We start from the raw sequence: 12,483 nt of genomic DNA, 5'->3' as shown, positions 1-12,483 counted from the left end.
ACCCAATAACCCCGTGAGCTTAAATGACATACACAAATGGCCGTTTTTCTAGTGGCAGATTGCTGAGTCAATAAGCATCAGGCCGTAACAACATAACTTATTCTAAATTCACCATGAGTAAGGTGATTCTGCAGATGCATCTTAAATTCCTACCAAATACATGTTTTGAAGTGGTGGTTAGTCAGCCAGTCATCTTTCCAGCCAAATACAGGCAGTATATTAGTTTTGCTAATCTATACAGGAAGAGTGAATAGGGATGATTAATCTCTTTAGCTCAAAATGGGATGGTGATGGAGGGGCTTTTTTGTTTTGTTTGTTTTTTTGTTAAATTGTATATGAGGGATGAATTGATCATAGTAGGAGATTGGTATGTGGAAGGGGTAAGTTTCTGGTCTGTTTGGATAAGAGGGAAAATCTTGGTATAACTGCCCCATTAAAGGTGTGTGTGGTGCACTGGAGGATTTTCTGTAGTTATATCTCTGGACCATATACAGTAGGTAGGTGGTATAACATAAGGGCTTTTGGCTCATATTAGAATGTTATGTCCTCAAGGATGAGTGGTTGTAGGAGGATTTCTGGTTTAAAGGCTGGGGCAATGTTCAGGTTGGTTGTGAAACCTTGATTAAAAATTTCCTCCCTTCCAAATACTTGGATTTTGTTAATTATGGCATTCAAATAAAACTGAATTATTGTGAACTATAACTCAATTTTTATGAAGGGTTTTTTTGTGTTTTACCATTGTTAATGCATGTGATATTTATGTAGCTAGAATTACTTCAATTTGTAATGGCGAGTAGTTGGTAGCATAGTTTGGGACTGAATTCCTGTGGCTGGAAAATGCCAGGGTTGACTGTGGCACTCAAGCAGTAGAGAATTGTTTCATACTCTTTTTTTGTAATAAATAACTTTTCAGTTGTACATTCTGTGTAATTCGGTATATCACAAGCACTCTAGTTCTAACTGTAGAGCTTGTAGGCCAGGTTGTTTCTGAGATACACAATAGCAGGAATGGTTAACTTTTGGAAATGAAATGCCAGTCACTTCCTGGCATTATCTCTGAAATGGCCAGTCATATCCACTTTGGCTTTGCACAGAAACAATCGCTTCTGGCAGGATATTACCAATATGGAATTTCACAGAAAATTGTCGTTTTTTAATTTGAAAGTAGAGCGGGAGAGATCAAAATTGGTCTTGTAATGGAAAGTGTCTTATGTTGACTATGGAGCTGTTACTATGGCTCCATAATTCTGAAAGTCAGGCAAAATTGTGTTTTTTTTTTTAATCTTTTCACTGGAAAGAAAAATGTTAGCCTGTTTTTTGTTGTTGTTGTTTTTTTTTTTAATCTTGACATTTGTTTTCCATACTGGAAGAAATTCTGGTAACTAATGACAGACTGAACAAAGATAATTAGCACATATTTATAGAGGAGATAATGCTTAACAAATTAATTAACTTCTTTCGAGGAGGTGACAGTGAGAGCTGAGAGGGGTGAAGCTGTAGACTTATTCTGCATGGACTTCAGGAAGGCTTTTGATACAATACTGCATAAAAGGCTAGTGTTTAAGGTTAGTAAATATACTATTGATGGTAAACTCTAAATTCATTTTATTATAAATTGATTTTATAAGAGCTTAAAGAAGAATAGTAAACAGCTGCAGGTTATGTAAAAGGGTATTCCATGGTAATCCGTGTTTAATCCAGTCTTGTTTTTTCACTGCATTGTACAACAGTGAGCTAAATCATAGATTAATGAGCTGGATCATAGTTTCCCTGAACTATATCTAAAATTGTCCCCCTTTAAAGTCCCGTCTCCAAGGGATGAGATCCTGGGCAGATTGGGAGATCTGTAGACCTTGCCAGTGCCATCTTCAAGCTGTTTTCAGCATTGTGAATTTCAAGTATTTTTAGTGAACATTTTACAAAAACTGATCACTTTACTGCTTCAGTGGTTTCTAGATTAATCTAAAACTGGAAACCCTACATAAATATCTTCTCTGGTGTTTAGTCTCATTATATACATCTGAAAGGAAACTTGTGCAGCAATGTATGTACACTGGTGAGATGCATGAAATTGGGGTGGGGTAAAAAGGATAGTGACAGGATCCGTATGGATTGGAAAATGACTACTGCTACTACCTTAATATAGGAACAGCGCAAATTAGAAGGAGTAATCATAGCACTTCACATAACGGTTGGTGACAACAAACCCTGGAATATTATGAATGTTACTGGGCAACATATTACTAGAAAAACTTTTTTAAAAAAATCAAAAGATATAGAAGAGGTCAAAGTTGATAAACCATCTCTGTATTTAGAGTTTTGAAGTGAAATAAGGAAAATGTGGTTGGTTTTTTCCTTATAAAAAGAAGTTAAACTCTTAAAACTAAGAGAGTCTAATGTGACTCTTGGGAGGAGGGATAGCTCAGTGGTTTGAGCATTGGCCTGCTAAACCCAGGGTTGAGTTCACCCCTTGAGGGGGGCATTTAAGGATTTGTCTGCGGATTGGTCCTGCTTTGAGCAGGGGATTGGACTAGATGATCTCTTAAGGTCTCTTCCAACCCTGATATTATATGACTAGGGGCCACTGCAGGTGAAATAAAATTTGTCATGCTTCTCAGCTCCTCGTCACACCCCAGCTATGACTAAAACTGCCAAAGGCCACATCAACCATGCACCAGTTTAACAAAATAAGGTTTTTTTTGTTTGTTTGTTTGTTTTTTTCCTGTCTGGTTCTCTGCATCATATTTCCAATGTGGAGGTGGTCTGTCAGAAAACAATTTGGTCAGTCATTTACTTGAACTGGCTGCATTGTTACAGAATTTCCCGCTACACTAAACTGTGTTTTTATTGGTGATGTAGAAAAATAAATATTTCCTCTAATCAAGCGCTTTAATTTATTTGAAATTCTGTGCCTTCAAAGGAAGTGGTTAGAAAGATCAAAGATGTAGGCAAAACAGATTTCTTCTTGATATTTTATTTTTACCTGCTAAGAAATTTGTTTGGCAAGTACCTTTTTAAGAGTACGTGTTTCCTTTTTCAAGTGGAAAAATGCTTTCAGATAAATTGGGATATTACAGGAAAGTAGAGAGAATTCAAACTTTTTTCCAGGGTCATTGTTAAAACATTTGTGAAAGAAGTTTTTGAAAGTTTTTTCTTGTATTTTTCCATTTGGTTGTTCTCTCTTTTTTTTTTTTTAACACACAAAAAAAATAAAACAAACAACCTCCTTCTGAAAAGGAAAAGGGAGAAAAATGTGCTTAAAATCTGCTATCTCAATTTGAAATTTATCTGAGAGTAATTCTATTGAAAGTATTAGAGAAGATACAGAGGCAAAGCTAGAAAGAGTAGACAGGAAAACATACATGAGGAGAATAGGAAAGGTCGGTAAAGTTGAAAAAAAAACATTTGAGATCTGTCAATCTAGCGATGTATTTTTATATACTGTGTATGCCAGTACTGTTTCTGATCATTTCATTCAAAGGCTTTAAATGTGAGGAAGGATCAAAAGATATCTCACTTGTTTCATTTTCCATAGACTGCATGTTTTAGAACAGTGGTCCCCACTGTGGTGCTTGTGGGCACCATGGCACCCGCCGGGGCATTTATGTGTGCCCGCCTAGTCCCTAGCAGGGGAGGGAAGCCACGGCCCTATGCCTGCTGGGGACAGAACTGAGTCTGCGGGCACGGTGTTCTCTGTTCCCGACAGGTGCTGGGGCTGCCTAGTGCCCAGCAGGGGAGAGAAGCCGCAGCCCTGCACCTGCCAGGGACAGAGAACTCTTGGGCTGCAGGCGCCAGTGTTCTTGGTCCCCGGCAGGCTCAGGGCCTGCCTAGTGCCGAGCAGGGGAGAGAAGCTGGGATCCCGCGCCTGCTGGAGACAGAGTACTCCGGGGCTGTGGGCACTGGTGTTCTCTCTCCTCGTGGCTTCTCTCCGGATTCATATATTATGTAATATTAAATATGACTTTTTTTGTATTATTTAATGTACAAATACAAAATAAGCCTTGAAAAATTGTTGGCTCCTGCCACACTCTTCTGAAAACATGAATGTGCTACTGGTCACAAAAAGGTTGAGGACCACTGTTTGAGAAGATTATGAAGAAGATTGAGACCAGTTGTCACTCTGTTGCCTTTAATTTTCAGGTGTATAGTCCTATTCATTTTACTGGTGTTAAAGCCTGTATTGAGGCATATGAGTCAAACAGCAGCTGTAGTGATACCAGAACCATTGTACAAAGGAGCTGGATTCCAACACAAAATAATAAAGCCTGAAACATGTGTCATGGGTACTTTCTGAAATCCATGGTAAGGATTTGAGGGGCCAGATACTATTGAACATGGCAGGGAAATCTTTGTATATGTTGGCTGAGCATTGAGTAGAGATGACTAGCTTATAAACTTTTTCTTGGTAAGAGAGCTCAGCAACCAGACAAGGTAAATGTGGACTCCGTCACTGTTTATGTTGGAATTTAGAGCTCCCATAGGTTAGCTGTCAGTGATTATATGTCCACAAGTTGCTGTCTGACTTGCTTCGTGTATGTTGAGAGGAATTTATTTACGATTTTTTCCCTCTGATTTCTTCCTTTCCGGTTCACCTTTTCTGCATTGTATTAAACGTCCCTTTGTGGTTGGGATCCTATTTTTGATAATCAAAAACCTTTTGTAAGGATAAAATATCAGTGTGCTCATTTCAGAGAGAAATACAATTCACTGAGATAATGATCAGATTAAATGGACAAGACTGACTGTGAATCTAACTCTTCCTGTATTTAGTGCTTCATACCATGATGGGTCTTCTAGAAATATCTGTTATGGTTAACAAAATTTGGTGTGGAAGAAACTTGTACTTAAAGGCCAGAAACTAAGGCAAAGGTCAAACGTAGACTGGGAGTACAGAAACTTGAAAAAGAATTAACAGGCCTTAAAATCTTTACCAGTGAAAACTAGGGCTGTCAAGCAATTAAAAAATTTTGTTAAACAATAATAGAATACCATTTATTTAAATATTTTTGGACGTTTTCTACATTTTCAACTATAATGATTTCAGTTACAGCACGGAATACAAAGTCTACAGTGCTCACTTTATATTTTTTTGTTACAAATATTTGCTCTGCAAAAAACAAAAGAAATAGTATTTTTCAATTCACCTAATACAAGTACTGTAGTGCAATCTCTTTATCATTAAAGTTGAACTTGTAAATGTAGAATTAGGTACAAAAAATAACTAAATTCAAAAATAAGGTAAAATTTTAGAGCCTGCAAGTCCACTTAGTCCTACTTCTTGTTCAACCAATAGCTCAGACAAACAAGTTTGTTTACATTGCAGGAGATAATATCGCTCGCTTCTTGTTTACGTCACCTGAAAGTGAGAACAAACGTTTCCATAGCACGCGTTGCAAGATATTTACATGCCAGATACGCTGAAGATTCATATGTCCCTTCATGCTTCAACCACCATTCCAGAGGATATGCTGATAATGGGTTCTGCTTGATAACGATCCAAAGCTGTGCAGACAGACACATGTTCATTTTCATGATCTGAGTCAAATGCCACCAACAGAAGGTTGATTTTCTTTTTTGGTGATTTGGGTTCTGTAGTTTCTGGCTCAAGAGTGTTGCTCTTCTAAGACTTCTGAAAGTATGCTCCACACCTTATCGCTCTCAGATTTTTGGAAGACACTTCAGATTCCTAAACCTTACATTGAGTGCTGTAGCTATCTTTTGAAATCTCACATTGGTACCTTCTTTGCGTTTTTGTCAAATGTACAGTGAAAGTGTTCTTAAAACAAATGTGCTGGGTCATCATCCAAGATTGTTATAACATGAAATATATGGTAGAATGCAGGTAAAACAGAGCAGGGGGACATACGATTCTCCCCCAAGGAGTCCAATCAAAAATGTAATTAATGCATTATTTTTTTAATAAGTGTTATCAGTATTGAAGTGTGTCCTCTGGAATGGTGGCCAAAGCATGAAGAGGCATACGAATGTTTAGCATATCTGGCACGTAAATACCTTGCAATGCCAGCTACAAAAGTGCCATGCAAACCACTATTCTCACTTTCAGGTAACATTGTAAATCAGAAGCAGGCAGCATTATCTCCTGTAAATGTAAACAAACTTATTTGTCTTAGTGATTGACTGAACAAGAAGTAGGACTGAGTGGACTTGTAGGCTCTGAAGTTTTACATTGTTTTGTTTTTGAGTGCAGTTGTATATTTAAAAAAAAAAAGTACATTTATTAAGTTGCACTTTCACGATAGAGATCACACCACAGAATATGAATAAGGTAAACTGAAAATATTATTTCTTTTGTTTATCATTTTTACAGTGCAAATATTTGTAAATAAATAATATAAGTGAGCACTGTACACTTTGTGTTCTGTATTGTAATTGAAATCAGTAATTTGAAATGTAGAAAACATCCACAAATATTTAATCCATTTCAGTTGTATTATTGTTTAAAAAATGAATCATGATTAATTGCATGGTTAATCGTGATTATTTTTCTGAGTTAACTGTGCTTAATCGACAGCCTAATATAACGCTTATGTGCTATATTTGCAATAATTACCAATTTTAAATACAGTGATGGGAGTACTGCAAATTCCAGTAACAGCCAGTGGTAAATGGCGGGTTTAAAGGCACCAACACCATATCATCCGTTTTTTCCAAAGCATGTGTATGCAATTCCATTGTCTTTAATACCTTTACATGAGGATTAGTACATTTCAAACCCAGAAATTAAATATTTTAGGCAAGAGTACTGGCGTTTGTGGAACATTGAACACCAGATAATGTTTCTGACATTTCGTGGATAAGTGGATTATGAATGTGAGGTATATGAAACAGAAGGATTACATTTCCAAACAACTATGGATCTGGTCTACGCTACAGAGTTAGGTCGACAGAAGGCGTCTTAACGTTGACCTAATTATGCAGTGTTATGTGCCTGCGTGCTCTGCAAGGACGAGGCCACACACACAGTGAGTTATTTGGCTTTAATGAAGGTAAAGTGACACATCCGCAACGGGGACCCTGGGCGTTGCTGTCACTTAGGCGGGGACCAGCACCGAAGCTCAGCTCGCTGGTCGCGTCCAAAGGCGGACCGGGAGCATACAGCTATATATACACAATACAAAAGCAACTCATACATATGCAAAAAGGGACTTCCCACAGGCTATGTCCGCCCTTTGGCCTAAGGCCATACAAACTGGTTTCAACCAGTTAAAAGCAAGTTATAACTGGCATGCTGTGTCCTACAATGACCGGCCACTTAGCAAGCAGGGGCTCTTCACAAGGCCGCCGAGAAAGCGGAGACACCCTAGCTAGGCCGTGACACAGTCTTCCGTAGTCCCCTACATTCAGTGTCTACACTACAGCCTTACTCCTTCCGATGTAAGTGCCCTACAACACTGACATAACTCCACCTCCACGAGAGGCACAGGACTTATGTCAGTGTAGTTAGCGTGATGCAGTGTCTGTGTAAACTCTGCATTACTTACATTGGTTGTTGGCTATCATTCTTCTCAATTTCACGGCTCCATGCTGGAGCCGTGAAATTGACAAGAAAGGCTGATAGTCTCCTTGCTGTGAACCCTGCGCCTTGCTCACAGCCACTGCTGGCCCCCCAGCTTCCCACTCCGAGCCAGGCTGCCATTTGGGCTCGGAGCGAGGAACCCATGTGGCAGCAGGGCTCCCCACGGGGAGCTCCTCCTGGAGCTGGGAGACCATGCTCTCGGCCCCGCACATTGCCTGTTTTAAGTCAGTGCAAGCGCTCCTGGTGAGGACGTGCTACGCCAACAGAAGAAGGGGTAGCATGGACCTGAAAACCAGCAGTAATTACTGCGGTGGCTGTATGTCAACTTAAGACAACTTAAGTTTGTAGTGTAGACATGCCCGTGGTATGTTTGCCTGCCTTTTGGAATACAAAGTAAGGAAAGTAAAATAATCTGGTGTGTGCTGAATTGGAACTCTGAGTTATACTCCCTGTATTTCTTTTCCTGTTACAACATGCAAATGATGGACTAGTAAACCAGCATCTAGCTGCTGAGAAGTATATAAAAGAGCCTTGGACAGTTACACAAGGATACCTTTTAAATATCTGAATATCAAACCATATTTTTCTCCCTAAGAAAAACTTTTATATAAAAATTACTGACTTCCAAAAGGCTCTTTCCTCAGACCCTCTAAAACTGGAAAAGGCCAGTCAGAGTGGTCTGTGTGTGGTGTATGCCTCTGTATTGATCCCCTGTTCTTAAGTCTGTTTGTGTGACTCTGCATATGAAGACCCTCTAAAGGCTGGGAAAGAAACAGCAAGGAAAAAATATCTGAAAAGCTGGGAGATTGCATTATTCTGTCTTGACTATGACCTTGTTTTACTCATTCAATTTAAGATTCTCTTTTAACAGTGGTGTCCAGTTGGTCATACCTAGGAATTCAAACCACTTGGCTCCCAGTTTTTTGTGATCTGGATTATTGCTTTCATTTGTTATAAATCAAACCTCCTCCTCATTAGCACTCTTAAAAATAGATCAGTTCCCTCCTCACAGCCTTCCCTTAATTTTTCAACTGCCCAGGATGCAACAGTGTCTCTCCTTTCATACCTGTGGAATGGAAGGAATCTCTCTACTCCTGCTACATTTGCTCTCTCCTTTCTACAAAGGAAAGTGGATCAGTGGTATTAGTGATCTGCTGACTTGCAAGAGGGACCCAGTGGCTCCTGTGTCTTTGGTTCATTTTCAGGCAGTGAGTGTTGAGCACCAGTCATTGACTGGGAGATTGTGCCAGACCATAAGTCTGGGCAGGGAGATATTCTGTGATTAAAACGTTGTTGCATTCCCCATTGACATTTCTGATGTGGCTCTTTGGTCTGAAATTGTTTTGAGTCCCTTCGCTCTATCGCTGGGGGCAGGGAAAGTGCTTGTAATTGAAGATCAGGGGAAGGTAGGTTTTTATCAGCCAGATGAAAAAGCAGCTGCTTCATCCTTCTCCCTTCATGAGTGAATATATTTTAGCTGTAGGCATAGGCTTCAGAATTGGCCCCAGACAGTATGCTTCACATGCCTGTGGGTCATCCCTAATATGGCATATTGGCGTTTAAATAAGCAAAAAGAGAAAATGGTCAAAGGGTCACCATTTTTTCCTCTTACTACTTGGAAACCAAAGCCATTCTCCTGGAATAAACACAGTTATGTTAGCTAGAATAATAGAAGGCATATAAACCCTTATGTTTCAGGGCATTTAACTGCTGGGGAATATGAAAAATTTTCCTTTTGGCAGGTCATTCCATAATTGTCCATTATGCAGTTTCCTGTAAGCATCTGTGGTTACCATTGTCCTGGACAGTAAACTGGTCCATTGGCTTGATCTGGTATGGCAATTCCTATGTTTATACTTCATTTATGTAGTACATATAAGATGTGGTATAGGATTGTTAAGGGCCATGATTTTAGCGTTGCCTTGATTCACCAGAGCCCAAAATTAGTGTGACCTTTGGGGCATGCTGCAAGATTTGTGTCTCTTTGTGTTATGATTAAGGCTGTGAGTCTGTCACAGAAGTCATGGATTCTGTGACTTTCCATGACCTCCGTGTCTTTGCAGGTTCAGGGGCTGCCAGAGCCAGGCAGCCCCTGGGCCAGTTGGAGCAGTTTGGGTGTGTGGTAGGGTGCTCAGGGCTAGGGGCAGGGTGTTGAGGGTTGCGGGGAGTGCTTACCTCGGGGTGAGGGGCTCCCCGGCTCCCACTGGCATAGCCCTCCTGCAGCCCCTAGGTGACGAAGGGGGTGGGGGTCTCCACGCTGCCCACAGACTCCATCCCTGCAGCTTCCATTGGCTGTGGTTCCTGGCCAATGGGAGCTGCGGCAGCTGGCGCTTGTGACTGGAGCAGTGAAACCCCTGCCCTGGTTCCTCTGGTGCCTAGTAGCTGCAAGGATGTGGAACTGGGTAGGAAGCACCTGGCCCGCCCCCCCCAGTACCAGCTGGGATCCCAGGCGTCCCAGCCCCCCACTGCTCCAGCGGGGTCCCGGGCCACCTTCCCCAGCACCTGTGGCACCCCCAGTCCCATCCCCCCCGCCCCCGACTAAGTTTTAGTCACGGCAGGTATTTTTAGTGAAAGTCATGGACAGGTCATGGCCTGTGAATTAGGGTTTACAGCCTGTGACCTCTCCATGACTTTTACTAAAAATACCTGTGACTAAAACATAGTCTTAGTTATGATGATATGCTGCTGCTATCTAGCGAATTTTAAATAAACACTGATATAATCTGTGAAGAGCAAGAAAATATATATAATAATTCCTGTTTAAAAAAAAAAAAAAAACTTTAAAAATCTGCTCACCCAAGATGTGAGAAATTTTGAGCATAGCAAGTGGGCTGATTCAGGAAGGGAAAGGAAAACTTCCCAAGCACCACTTGGGGACATAGAACTTGACTGAGCATGGGGCAGAGTTGATTAATGTTGGGGGAGTGAAAATGTGGTGACATAAATTGTGTGATATTGAGGTTGTGGCCTAGAGGGTCTGACAGAGCAGGAACTTTTCACCCAGGCTTGCAAGTTAAATTTTCAGATGAGCAGATGTTCAGCAATATTTTGAGCCCTGTTTAAACTGATACTACTCATATCTTGAAATTCCAAATGGTTCTAAAGATTAAATAATGGTCCTGATTTTGAAAAGAGAGGAACAGTTAGAAAGAGAGAATCTTAATCATATTCTCTTCACACATGGATACTTGCTGTCATCAGATGTTCAAAAATTAATGCATGATAAATATTAAACACCCCACTTTGGGGGAAACTAAGTCCTGTCTCCTCCTCTTACAAAGGAGATAAGAAGTTACCACTACCCAAGTGAGGAGAACAGCCGCCACACAGTTGAAAAGTCCTGTCTTGTCTTCTGTAATTGAGAGTTGATAGAAAAATTCCTGCTGCTGCCTTAAAAAGAGAATTCCAAAAAATTTCCTTTCTCTCTCATACTTCACAGGTAATGTTGCCCCTCAGTGCACAAGGCTTCTGCAACTAGATATACCTGTATCTTGCAAGCTCTGTAGTTTCAAATTTATAGTGCACCTTGAATTATAAATAACTTGGAAACTCCAGAATGTAGCTGAGAAGTAATAGTGATGATATCCTCCAAAGAGGTTTCTACATGCTGTTGCCACTTGAAGAGTAGTGATTTCTGAGCTACTTTTCTTTTCCTTAAGATCTTTGTATAAGGAAGAGATTCAGATCTTGTGCATTGGAAATAGAAGAGTCTTGGTGGTTCTCTGCTCTTTTCTGCCTTCCCTCATATTGAAGCAAAATATTGTCAGATATTGATTTTAGATACTCTTCCATTCCAACCTAGAAACAACCAAAGTTTTCATCAAAACTCACCTGTCCTGGGGATGCATGTCCTATAACAATATTTGTTAACCTATGGCTTTGTATTATTGGGATTCTAGGATTTTATAATATGCTTTGTATTAACACTAACAAAAAAAACAAAGTTGGGTGCCCAGGGTTTCCCTGAGATGACAACTGTGGCCAGACCGCGTTGTGTTCTGTCTAGTGAATTGATGTATATCACTTTTGTTCACATCTTCAGGAAGAAGCCCTGAGGCGGCAGAGAGAGCAGGAAATTGCACTAAGACGACAGCGGGAGGAAGAGGAACGACAACAGCAGGAGGAAGCACTTAGAAGATTGGAAGAGAGGAGAAGAGAAGAAGAGGAAAGACGACAGCGAGAAGAGTTGCTTCGTAAACAGGTGAAAATGAGTGCAAGGGATTTACCATGCTCAGGCATGGGAGATGCTGGAACTGAGTGAGCACAGAGACTTAATAGTAATACCAGCTGAGGAGAGGATGATCCTTTCTGATCAGGATGGGAATTTGGTAGTTGAACTGCATATGGGCAGAATTAAACTGAATGAACATAGATTACATTTTCCTTTCAACCTGGTAATAAGGATGAGCAAACTTGGTGCCATGGGAAACCATCACTTGATTGTTGAGAAAACGGAGTAGGTAGTAGTTCACACTCAGCAGTGGAGCACTTCTTTGCACCATGCTAAGTTGCAAGGGGGATTGTCTCCATTGCCCCTTGCAGGCCATCTGTCTTTGTATGCCACACAGTTCTGGTTGAGAAGTAGCTAGTTCAGACCCCTTCCAGGGTATCAAAATGTCCAAGTGTAGTTCAGAGTCCCAAATAATCAACTTATCTTCTGGGCCTGGTTCTCAACCCTTTCCTAGCATTCCACTGCCTTTCACTGTCTCTGGTATCAAGCACTGTCCTGCCCAACATAAATCTTCCTGAGGCCGCAACTCTCCAACAAGCCTTAGTGCTTTCGGCCTTCAGAGGAGCCAGCCTGCCTGTCTGTCCTCTATGGCTTTTTCTCCAGCAGGATTCCCCCCACTGCCTCCTTTCCCCAAGGACTCCAACAATTTTCCTCAGGAGTCTCCCTGTTCCTTACAGGTCCTATCTTTGGCTCTCTTCTCTCCTCCCCCCCCCCC

At 40.8% G+C, this 12,483-nt stretch overlaps 1 protein-coding gene across 8 annotated transcripts in view; it reads left to right on the top strand.

Annotated features, from left to right (window-relative positions):
• The window catches only part of GIGYF2 (GRB10 interacting GYF protein 2), a 173,100-nt gene that overhangs the window by 131,356 nt on the left and 29,261 nt on the right, over positions 1-12,483 (top strand). For all 8 annotated transcript variants that reach the window (XR_012656383.1, XM_075068594.1, XM_075068591.1 and 5 more), the window contains one exon: positions 11,580-11,738. Coding sequence is in view for 7 of the 8 variants with exons in the window: in XM_075068594.1 (XP_074924695.1) it covers positions 11,580-11,738 (159 nt within the window). In the remaining variant the exon portion in view is untranslated. The remainder of the gene's footprint in view (positions 1-11,579; positions 11,739-12,483) is intronic.

This window comes from Chelonoidis abingdonii, chromosome 8, assembly GCF_003597395.2.
Source record: "Chelonoidis abingdonii isolate Lonesome George chromosome 8, CheloAbing_2.0, whole genome shotgun sequence".
NCBI lineage: Eukaryota > Metazoa > Chordata > Testudines > Testudinidae > Chelonoidis > Chelonoidis abingdonii.
Note: the sequence above shows the minus strand (reverse complement) of the source record. Positions and strands in the feature narration are given on the sequence as shown.